A 12,551-nucleotide genomic window follows, 5' to 3' on the forward strand; every position below is an offset into this window, starting at 1 on the left:
TTTTTATTCTCACATATTTATAAGTGATCATCTAATCTTAGCTATAAGGACTGCCTCAGCAAGTGAATTCCCCATATGAAAAACTTAGGATCACATGGCAGAGAAAAGACTGGGTAACCAGAGTTAGTTAACACACTCACAAGCTCTTAAGGGATGCTGTATGTAATAGAACAAAATGCCAAGCTCCAAACGTTCAGAACACTATTGATGGTGTCCTGTCTGAAACTATCAATGTGAAGATTACTTCATTGCTCTCAATGAGTTTCAAAAGGAGGCTTGACTATTACTTAAATTATATAACAGATGGTTATTATAGACAGATCTGCAAATTACTTAAAAAAAAATCTTAGTTTTACTCCTTCTCTGTCTGCCCAAGAGCCTAAAATATAATTATTACCAGGCAACAAATAATAAAAATGAAAACATTTCTGATTCCACAAGCAAATTTGGAGAACAAGATTACAAATGAGTGTGGGGAGAGACCATGAGTTAGCAATACAACCAATAATATTACAACTTTATAAGGAATTTAAATACCTACTTATATTGTTTCAAAGGTGCCACTCAAAAGCAACAGGAGAAAGAAAAAACAATCAGTTTACTCATACTTTAAGAATCTAAATTGTTGGGCAGGTTGGCACACACCTTTAATTCCAGCACTTGGGAGGCAGACTCAGGTGGATTCTGTGAGTTTGAAGCCATCCTGGTCTACATAGTGAGTTCCAGCACAGCCAGAGCAACATAGTAAGATCCTGTTTCATAAAAACCACTAAAAAACTAACACATTCTTTAAGTAGACTAAGCAAAAGCACATGAACTATATTATAAAAATTAATATAAAATATACATAAAAATAATGGCTGAGTTTGGAGTTTATTGGACATGGTAAATGCTTCCATAAAGTATCTGATGTAGTCTCAGAAACATGCATACATATTTATTAAACAAACAAGCTATGCTGTATTTTAGCTAGAAAGCAGTTTAAAAAATAACACTGACTTCTTAAATTGAAAGGGGTGGGGGAAGAAAATGAATGTACAGGTTACATGTCTGGATTCTCTCAAAATCAGACATGGCTTTTCCTATAAAAGCAGTAAAACTATGAATGGGGACATTCATTAATTTGATTCTTTCCTATCCAGTCATTTCTGATTCTCCCTCTCCATGGCTCCCATGTCAGTCTTTCAAAAGTTTTTTGTTCATATATACTATTCAAGAAGTCAGCTTATAAAGTAAGAAATACCCCAAATGTTACAAGTAAGTCTAAGAAGGAAAATTCAATTTCATTATTTAAAAACTATACTTTTATTATTAGAACATTTTCCCAAATACTCACTTATATAATGCATTCCTAAATTCAGGAGTCATAAAAAGTGTTTGCAAAAGGCTATTTAGATAGCATGTCATCGCCTGGTTTACTAATCCCACATAACCTTTAAAGAGAAAACACAAATACAGACAAATCAGCACTTAAGCAAAAACACTACCAAAAGAAAAAAAAGAGAAAGAAAAAGAAAACAATGCACAGCAGAGGGCAACAGTGCTTAGTTGGAAATTACTGTTTTTTGTTTTTTGAGTGAATTAAAACATTTTAAAAAATCTATTATTCTTTCATGTATTATATCACAACCAGTTTCCCCTCCCTCCTCTGCTCCTAGTCCCTCCCTTCTTCTCTTCCCCAGATCTACTCCTCCCCAGTTTCCCTCTTCAGAAAAGAGAAGGCCTCCCAGGGATCAAGCAAACATGGCATAACAAATCACACAAAGTTAAACACCCTCATACCAGTGCTGGGCAAGCAACCCAGTAGGAGGAAAAGGGTCCCACAAGCAGGCAAAAGAGCAAGAGGTACCCCTGGTCTGTTAGGACTCCCACAAGAATAACAAGCTACACAACCATTACATATATGTACAGGACACAGATCAGACCTATACAGGTTCCTTGATTGTTGCTTCAGTTTCTGTAAGCCCCTATGAGTCTTAGTTAATCCTGTGGTGTCCTTGACTGCTCTGGCCCCTACAATCCTTCTTCCCTTCTTCTGCAGAATTCCCAAAACTGTGCCTAATGTTTGGCTATGGGTCTCAGCAACTATTACTATTAGTTGCTGAATGAAGCCTCTCTGCTAACAACTGTGCTAGGCTTGGGTAAAGGGGTATAGCAGAATATCATTAGGAGTCATTTCATTGACTTTTCTCCTAGTCGTGTTTGGTTCTATTCTAGGTCTCTGGCCTATCAAGCTCTGGGTCCTGGTCCCCCAGGCAGTGTCAGGTGTGGGTATCAGTTGAACACAGTTGGTTGACAGAGTTTGGAGTTTGCCCATCTGTTTTTCAGCCTTGCTTTGATCTAGTTATTTCTTCACTATCCTCCCGTTCCTCCATTTTGGAACAGTAATGTACATACGGTGTCACTAATATGTTGGAAATGTATGATTTTTTTTAAATTTTGATTTTATAAGGGATTACAGTTAAGAGAGTATGTGAACCTCAGAAGAGACTTTGAACTTTGGATTTTAAACTTTGTTAAGATTGTGATAGAAGCTGGACTAAATACATTTTGTATGTTATGGCTACAATCCTATGGGCCAGGGAATGGAATGTGGTACTCTGAATAGGTAGGAACCCCACAAACTCATGTGTTTGAATGCTTGGCTCATAGGAAATGGCACTATTAGGAAGTGTGTCACTGTGAGGGGTGGGTTTTGAGGTCTCCTATGCTCAACTACTCCCAGTGTGGGATAGCATCTTCTGCTGCTTGTGGATCAAGATGTAAAACTCTTACTCCTTCTCCAGCACCATGTCTGCCTGCATGCCACCTTAGCTCTTGCCATGATGATAAAGGACTACACCTTTGAACCAGCTTTCATTCTTCAGTTGAGTGACATCTAGGTTGTTTCAGTTTCTGGCTAAAGCTGCCATGAACATAATTGAGCAAGTATTCTCACGGTAGAATGGAGTGTCCTTGGGTATACGCCAAGGAGTGGTATAGCTGCGTCCTGAGGTATATCAATCAATTCCTAATTTTCTGAGAAACTGTCATATTGATTTCCAAAGTGGTTGTACAAGTTGCACTCCCACCAGCAATGGAGGAGTGTTCCCCGTGCTCCATATCCTCTCTAGTATGAGCTATCACTTGTGTGTTTGATCTAAGCAATTCTGACAGGTATAAGATGGAATCTCAGGGGTCGTTTTGATTTGCATTTCCCTGAAAGCTAAAGATGTTGAACATTTCTTGAAGTGTTTCTTGGCCATTTGATAGTTCTCTGTTTAGATCTATATCCCAATTTTTAAAAATTAGATTACTTGGTTTGTTATGTCTACTTTCTTGAGTTCTTCATATATTTTGGTTATTAGCCCTCTGTCAGATGTGGAGTTGGTGAAAATCATTTTCCCATTCTGTAGGCTGTTATTTTGTCCTATTGATGGTGTCCTTTGCCTTACAGAAGCTTTTCAGTTTCATGATGTTCTCGTAATTCTAGCTGATTTTAGTGCCTGTGCTATCGGTGTTCTGTTTAATTCAGGAAGTTGTCTCCTGTTCCAATGAGTTCAAAGGTTAGTCCCTGTTTTCTTTTCTAGAGGGTTCAGTGTATCTGTTTTATGTTCAAATCTTTGATCTACTTGAACTTGAGTTTTTATGCAGGGTGACATATATAGATCTCTTTGCGTTCTTCTACATGCCAACATCCACTTAGACCAGCACCGTTTGTTGAAGTTGTTTTCTTTTTTCCACTGTATATTTCTGGCTTCTCTATCAAAAATCAGGTGTGAAGTATGAAGGAGCAACTGCCGGGGGGAGCAGGTTTGAGCCAGAGACCTCTGTGAATTAGACCCAAGCGAGGAATCTCCTGAGGAGCAGGCCCAAGCCAAGGACATCTGCAGGCCAAAGCCAGGGACATCTGCAAAAACAGGAACAAGCCAGCAACCTCCAGTGGAGTAGGCCCTAGCCAGCAGCCTCCTTGGGACCAGGCCTGAGCCAGTGACCTCAGTGGGATCAGGTCCAAGAAAGCGACCTCCTTGTGAGCAGGCTCAAAGGACAACTGGGATTCCAGAGCAACCTACAAGAGAGTCAAGTAACCTCCGAGAATGCCCGTCAAGTGACCTATCACTCCCGGGTGACTAGAACCATGCCCTGACTACACCACAAGGAGCAACCATCTGAGCCTTGGCTCCACTGGCATCTGTGAGATTAATCACCAAAGACACAGCCCCAACTACACCAATCACAGGAAAAGGTGGGTAGAAAAGGTAAGAACACACTCAACACCAAAAAGAGCAAAAGATACCAATAAAAACTAGTGGCTGTACAACACCAAGACTTGAATGCCCCAATACAGATGAAGCAGAAGAAAATGACCTAAAAAATAACTTTAGGAGAATGTTTGAGGCCGCTAAAGAGGAAATGAAAAACTCCCTTAAAGAAATGGAGGAAAAGATAAATAAAAAACTGGAAAAAAATTTCAACAAATCACTTAAAGAAAATCGAGAAAATGCTATCAAACAGATGAAAGAAATGATTCAGGACTTGAAAACTAACATAGACATAATAAAGAAAACATAAACTGAGAGACTTCTGGAAACAGAAAATAAAGAAAAACGATCACAAACCACAAATACAAGCATAAATAGTAGAACACAAGAGATGGAAGAGAGAAATTCAAGCGCTGAAGATAGAATATAGGAAATAAATTAATTGGTAAAAAACCCCATTAAATCTAACAAAAGCTTAACACAAAATATTTAGAAATACGGGACACCATGAAGAGACCAAACCCAAGATTAATAGGGATAGAAGAAGTTGTTCAATTCAAAAGCACAGAAAATATATTCAACAAAATCATAGAAGAAAACTTTCCCAACCAAAAGAAAGATATGCAGATAAAGATACAAGAATCTTACAGAATACCAAATAGACTGGACAAAAAAAATCTTCTCACCATATAATAATTAAAACACTAAACATACAGAATAAAGAATATTAAGAGCTGTAAAGGAAAAAGGACAAGTAACATATAAAGGCAGACCTATCAGAGTTACACCTGACCTCTCAATGGAAATAATGAAGGCAAGAAGGTCCTAGTCAAGTGGACATTAAAAGACCACAGATGCCAGCCCAGACTATTGCACCCAGCAAAACTTTCAATCATCACAGATGGGAAAAACAAACAAACAAACAAAAAAACAAACAAACAAGATATTCCATGACAGAACCAGATTTAAACAATACCTAGCCACAAACCCAGCCCTACACAAAGTACTAGAAGGAAAACTTCAAACCAAGAAAGTTGGCTACATCTACAAAAACACAGACAATAGATGATCTCACAGCAGCAAATCCCAAAGAAGGGAAAAACGTACACAATAACACCACCACCAACAAAAACTGAAATAACAGGAACTAGCAATCACTATTTATATCCCTTAGTATAAATGGACTCAACTCACCTATAAAAAGATATAAGATAACAGACTGGATAAGAAAATAGAATCCATCCTTCTGCTGCATACAAGAAAAGCTTCTCAACCTCAAAACAGACATTGCCTCAGAGTAAAGGGTTGGGAAGAATTTTTCCAATCAAATAGACCTAAGAAACAAGCTTGTGTAGCTATCCTAATATCTAACAAAATAGACTTCAAACTAAAATCAATCAAAAGAGACAAAGAAAAACATTTCAAATTAGTCACAGAAAAAAAATCCACCAGGAGGAAACTTATGCTGGAGAGGATGTGGGGTAAAGGGAACACTCCTCCATTGCTGGTTGGAGTGCAAACTTGTGCCGCTTTGGAAATCAGTATGGCAATTTCTCAGAAAATTAGGAAACAACCTACCTCAAGACCCAGCAATATTACTTTTGGGTATATATCCAAAGGATGCTCAATCATACCAAAAGAACATATGCTCAACTAAGTTCATAGCAGCATTGTTTGTCATAGCCAGAACCTGGAAACAACCTAAATGCCCCTCGACCAAAGAATGGATACAGAAGATGTGGTACATTTACACAATGGATTACTACACAGCAGCAAAATATAATGACAGTTTGAAATTTGTGGACAACTGGATGGATCTAGAAAACATCATATTGAGTGAGACAAAGATAATATGTATTCACTCATAAGTGGCTTTTAGACATAAAGCAAAGAAAAACACAATGCCACAGAACACAATGCCAGAGAACCTAGACAACAAAGAAAACTCTAAGAGAGACATACATGGATCTAACCTACATGGAAAGTAGAAAAAGACAAAGTCTCCTGAGTAAACTGGGAACTTGGGGATCATGAGAGAGGGTAGAAGGGCAGAGGGTAGGAAGGGATGGGAGTGGAGAAAAATATATAGCTCAATAAAAACAATTTTAAAAACACAAAAATCAAGTTTACATAGGTGTGTGGATTTATATCTGGGTCTTTGATTCAATTCCATTAATAAGCCTGTATGGCTTTATATTAATATGGTTTTTACTACTATAGCTTTGTATTAGAGCTTGAAATCAGGGATGGTGATATTCCTGAAAGTTCTCTCCCTCCCTCTGTCAATGCCATCGGGGTTTCTGGGTGTAACATCCCTAGCTGTCCTGGAACTAGCTCTGTATACCAGGCCGGCCTCAAACTTAGAGATCCTTGGAAGTTCTTTTATTGTACTTAGCCTTCTTGGGTTTTTTGTTTTTTTTTCCATTTGAAGTTGAGTATTATTCCTTTAAGGTGTGTAAATAACTGTGTTGAAATTTTGATGTGGATTGCACTGAATCTGTTGATTGCTTTGGGTAAGATTAATATTTATACTATGTTAATCCTACCAATCTATGAGCATGACAGATCTTCCCAACTTCTGATAGTTTAATCAAATGTCTTTAAAGACTCGAAGTTATTGTCATACATGTCTTTCACTAGCTTGGTTAGTGTTACCCCATGATAGCTTATGTTATTTGTGGCTACTGTGAGGTGTTGTTTCCTCCTTGGTTTCTTCCTTAGACCATTTGTCATTTACATATAGGAGGGCTACTGATTTTTTTTTTTTTTTTGAGTTAATCATGTATCCAGTCACTTCGCTGAAGGTTTTATCAACTGTTAGGAGTTCCCTGGTAAAATTTTTGGGATCACTCAATTATACTATCATATTATTTGTGATTAGCAACGGTTTGACAATATCCAGTATCTTTTAGTTTGTGGAAAAATAAAAGTAGTAACAATACAGTAAATACAGTAAGGGGACAGGGGAAGAAACAACACACAGCCTGGCAGTACTGACTATGCAGCTGCTGGCCCGTCATCTTGCTCTAGTTTCATATTGATGAAATGAAGAAATTCTACTAGGCCTGAACTTGCTGAGATTATGACTTTATGGAATAAATAAGTCTTACCAGTTTCTGACTTGTTCAGAATTGATGAATAGGAGTAGCTCTGGCTGACATAATCACTGGTAGAGGCCACAGAACCTTCTCTTGGAAGTGGACCTATAAACCTGTCATGCATGCTGTCATCCACATTACTGGAGTCCTCCTGAAACACAGCATAACCAGTATTTACTGACTAGCAACAGTGAGAAAAAGTTAAATTATGCTGTGATTGATCCTACCAGACACCCAAGGAGTGTGTGCCCGGGGTTTCCTGCAGACGGCTCTGAAAGATGTCTCACTCAGAGTACCGAGCAATGTTCCTGACCCCTTCTTTTCAAATAATTTTGTAAATTTTTCAAACGTTTCTTTTGAAATCTCCTTTCAAATGTTTTATTTACATGAGGAAATGAGATGTCACCACTACAAAGTCCTGAGTGAGCACCTAAATATTCATTCATTTTTATGTCGTAAGTAAAGTCCAGCAGGTGAGGAACATTCAAGAATTGCTCGCTTAGATGGAGAGCTCCTTACAGTCTCTACTGAGAAATTTCCTGTCAATGTGTAAAATGTTGAAAAGGATTAAAGGGCACAAAACCAGCATAAGCAATTAAGACTGAGGAAGAACAGTGACTTAAGCAACTGAAACCACAACTCTAAAACTATGAATCCAGAGCTCTACAATACAGCTAATTATTATTTCAGAGTCATCCAAGGCCAATCAAAACCCTGTGATGCCACAAAATTAACAATGAACTTCAGGGTGCTAGTGGCACATTCATGTGCTGTCTCGGCACAGACACACCGTTTATTACCATCTCCTGCTCAAAGGGACCTCTTTATTCACAACAGATTTCTAACAGAAGGCCAGCATATTTGATGTTCTGAGCAAATTTTAGTGAAAAGAAGGCTCTGAAAAAGTTCATATTCTCTGAGCATTAGTCTATTCAGTCTGTAAAACAGCTAGGTAAATCAGACCAGGTTCTTTAATTTTTTAAACCTACAACCTCTGAAATTTGTAAACATCAAACAAGATTTACTAACCATAGTGGGTTTTTTTTTTTAATGATTTTATTTTTTATGTTTATGTGTATGAGTAGACCTGCATATATGTCTGGGCACCACATGCATGCAGTGCCTGAAAAGACCAGAAAAGGGTATAGATCCCCTGGGACTGGAGTCATGGTTATGAGCTGCCATGTGGATGCTAGGTAGGAATCGAACCTGGGTCCTTTAGAAGAGCAGGCAGTGATCTTAACCTCTGAGCCATCTCTTCAGCCCCCACCATGTTTGTTTTTTTTTTTGTTTGTTTGTTTTGGTTTTGGTTTTTCGAGACAGGATTTCTCTGTAGCTTTGGAGCCTGTCCTGGAACTAGCTCTGTAGACCAGGCTGGTCTCGAACTCACAGAGATCCGCCTGCCTCTGCCTCCCGTACGCCACCATCGCCCGGCATGATTTTTTTTTTTTTTGTTAAATGTACAGTGTCTGTAACATATATGTATACCTCTTCAAAAGTCAAAACTCTGGGAAGAAGTTCTCCCAACTGGGAGTCAGTGAGCTAATCTTTAAGGCTACTAGATTGGATAGGAATGCCCGTTCAAACAAGTCTGAACTGAGGTGAATACTAAATAAATGGAAGTATCTAACTGACATATTAATCAACCCAAAAAAGATGGGGCTGGAGGTGTGTTAGGGAATGGAAGTGGTCTTCTACTAAATAACAAAAGAGCTGATGAGTTTTATACTGAAGCAAAGCAATACAGGCCTTTATGGTGTTCTAACCCGGGCCTCTCCTAGCCTTGTACAGGAGTAGCCCCAGAGTGGCAACAGACTAAACATAATAGTACTCTGGATCCCTGATGCACCCTCACATATAACTAGAGCAAATCAACACAAAGGAAAAGGAATCATGTATCACACAATTGTACATCTCTTCTTCCTCTGGAAAACTACATTCCCAGTGTACAAAATTATGGACATTTAAGTCTTTCTAAATAGCTTACCAACAACATCTGGGGCTGTTCACCGTCTTTATCTGTCAAATGCAGAAAGTTCTTCTTTCCCGGTTCAAAATTAGCATCAAGAAGAGACTTGTCACTGGTGTGATCCAGTGGTGTCTATGGGCACAAAAATGTTAGACTATAAGAAAAATTATTTGATAATAAAACACAAAATATACAAACATTTTCATGAAAATAGTATTTTTCAGTAATAACTTGTCTGAATTTCTTTTCAGTCATGTTTTTAATGAACTCATCTATCACAAACTGAATTGCTAAACCCAATTAAGAGTACATATGTTGTGGACATCCCAGAGGCTCACATTCCCCCATACCGAAAACCCCGAACAAAGAAAAGACTAAGAGACTGATGTTATGTATAATGCTCATCAAATTCAATACAGCTTGTCAATATACACTGGCTTTTTCTAGAATGTATGTAATGTAATATTTTCATTAAAAACTTTTTTAAAATTTCATATAACTAAAACTACAAAATGTTTGATATACGAATATAAGAATTCCAAGATAAGCAATGTTCTGAATATCCAAACCAAAACAGGCATGGGAGCTCACACCCACAATCCCAGCACTTGGGAGGCTGAAACAGGAGGCTCACAGTCAAGTTCAAAATCCTACTGGGGCTACAGAGTGAGACCCTGTCTCAAACTCTTGTCCTAAATGACAAAATAATTGTACAACATAAGTGTGTGTGTGTGTGTGTGTGTATACTAACAACCCTTTAAGAAGAATATTGAACTAGGAAATGCTATCTATTTCCACTTTACTGTCAGGACTCAAGAAGTTATGGGGTTGAAAGGCAGAAATTAACACTTCTTCAATCATCTGCACGTAACTCATTTATTACTGCAATAAAAATAAATATAGGATTGGATCAGATGGTGACCTAATCATGTGTCTACTAAATAATCCTCCAAACTCCATGAAATGCCAACAAAAATTTTTAAAGAAAAACCTGGCAACAACACAGAAAAAAAGAGTATCATGAACATAGCAGAAATTCAGCGGAATTAAAAAATAGAAAATAGTTATGATTTATGGAAAAACAAACTTAGAAGAAACTCAGAGCTTAAAGTGTAGAATTCAAAGTGCCTACAGGAGACTACTGTAGAAGGAGACACGTAAGGGTGGTAGAACACTAAGCAAAGATCAAGAGCTGAGGCCAGGGAACGAGGTGAACAAATGGCACAGGGCATTCTTTCAGACTGGCCTCTCCTTTCCCTCTTCAGACTAAGCAGTGGGCAATGGAACTCTCCCTGTCCAAGCAAAGTATGGCACTATGGTCACCAGAGCAGACCAGAGCCATGCAGGGTTATGCTGTCGCCTCTCAACCCCACAGTCAGACGGGGCTGACATCAGGAGGCTCCATCCCTTCCATAAGAAAATGGAAACTGAATAACTGCAAATTTAATCAGACTCTGTAGAGCTTCTTGAATATAAAGATGAGCAAAACAAGAATTGCTCAGTCTTTGAAGAGATGCTACAATATAAAAGAAATGAGGCAATGCAACAAATAAAGAAGTAGAAACATCACAAAGGAAGTGAGCAGTTAATAGGACAGAGTCTGAGACATAAAAAAAAGTTCACATCTGAGACTGCACACATTAGAAACACTTTTAAGCTTGAGAGTTAAAATCAAGAGTTTTACATTGTAACATACTACATGTGTACATAGAAAAAGATGCCCAGAGATACACATAGATACACAAAATAAAAAGTACTCTTATTAATAAATTTACTATTAAAATGAGTATCTCAGTAAATACAGAAAAATTTCTTTTGTTGATATGCATGATAGTCAACTTTTTATGAATACAAAACTGATGACCTGATGATATTATGCAAACTTCAGGACAACTGTTGACTCCACAAGAGAGACCAGTCGCTGTGTCGTACTCAGCGACTACATTTTTGATAACTCTATAAATGGCATTGTAATGTCCAGGCTTTCATTTATTAACACTAACGACCACAGTAATCATAACTATGACATTATTCTGTGCAGCTTCAGCAGATGCATTAGGTCTGAGGGTTTACCGTATCAGTAGTATTGACTCCATTTCCCCACGCCAAATCAAAGGTTCCATTTATGTAGCCTACTTTGTTGGCCACATCTTCAAAGAGTTTTCTGACTGGGGTAGATGCTGGTAAATTTAAAGTGATCCGTTCATTCACTGTCTTTGAATTAGTAGTATCTTGTATTATACATAAGACTCTTGGTTCTTCAGCAGCATTTTCTATCTGAAATTTTTTAAAAATGTTATTTTCAATTATTATTCTTAAAGGAAAACACATCTATAATTAATAATATTTTATGATCACTGTAAAGAACCCATACAACAGTATATCCTCTGAACTGTTTTACTCTGTAAAAAACATGCCCTAATTGATCATGTCAAATATAAGCACCATGTTTACTTTGTAAAAGTAGTTATTCTTGTTTTTACCCTTTAAGGTTATAAAGTAACAGAACCAAGAAGCCATGAAAACTTTAAGTTAAAAGTTACAAATGTAGAGCTTACTGCTCTTCTACAAGACAAGAGTTTGTTCAACAGTTCACAGACACTTGTAACTCAGCTCCCGGAGACACCAGTGCTCTCTTCTGCCCTTCCTGGGAACATAGGTGGTGCATAGACATATACGCAGGCAAAACATACATATAATTTTTTATTACCGAGTTTGATCTTTAAAACATGAGTTATTACCAAATCTTTTCAACTATCAATCTGGAAATCGGACTGTAACTTAGCCTTCCTTCTATTATAAATTCTCCTTCCATCAGTAATTAAAATTTTTTTGAATATCTTTTTCAAAACCAAACCAAACCAAAAATATGTCCTACACCCCTCTCCCAAACTCTTGAAAATACTGATTTTCCTTCCATTTCATCAACTGCATCTGAACACACTGGATGCTTGAGTGGAATAAATTCCTTTCTCTTCTTTATCTAATTCCACCCCAACAAGAGCCACCTACACTTACCAAGCTTCTGAAACAAAAGCCAAGCTAAGAGTCTTCCAGTTTCAGCTCTCTCTTTATCTGCCACTTGCACCAAACCTTATCTAGTCTACTTTTAGGTACCCCTTGTTGCTCTGTTCCTCTCCTATGACCAGAGTATCTTGTATCAAAATTATGGCAACAGTTTCCTCAGAAGTTGTGTCTTTCAATTTCCTTCAATCCAAAACAGTATTTCTAATACTAGCTCTG

At 37.7% G+C, this 12,551-nt stretch overlaps 1 protein-coding gene across 3 annotated transcripts in view; it reads right to left on the reverse strand.

The window, feature by feature from the left end:
* The window catches only part of Usp47 (ubiquitin specific peptidase 47), a 96,379-nt gene that overhangs the window by 51,828 nt on the left and 32,000 nt on the right, over positions 1-12,551 (reverse strand). For 2 of the 3 annotated variants that reach the window (XM_050125895.1, XM_050125896.1), the window contains 4 exons: positions 11,382-11,585; positions 9,327-9,440; positions 7,352-7,490; positions 1,337-1,433 (listed from right to left, as the gene is read on the reverse strand). In XM_050125895.1, coding sequence (XP_049981852.1) covers positions 1,337-1,433; positions 7,352-7,490; positions 9,327-9,440; positions 11,382-11,585 — 554 coding nt within the window. The remainder of the gene's footprint in view (positions 1-1,336; positions 1,434-7,351; positions 7,491-9,326; positions 9,441-11,381; positions 11,586-12,551) is intronic. The other variant, XM_050125897.1, reaches the window with a different exon arrangement.

This window comes from Alexandromys fortis, unplaced genomic scaffold (assembly GCF_014885135.2).
Source record: "Alexandromys fortis isolate MF-2015 unplaced genomic scaffold, M_Fortis_MF-2015_v1.1 scaffold_250, whole genome shotgun sequence".
Taxonomy (NCBI): Eukaryota; Metazoa; Chordata; class Mammalia; order Rodentia; family Cricetidae; genus Alexandromys; species Alexandromys fortis.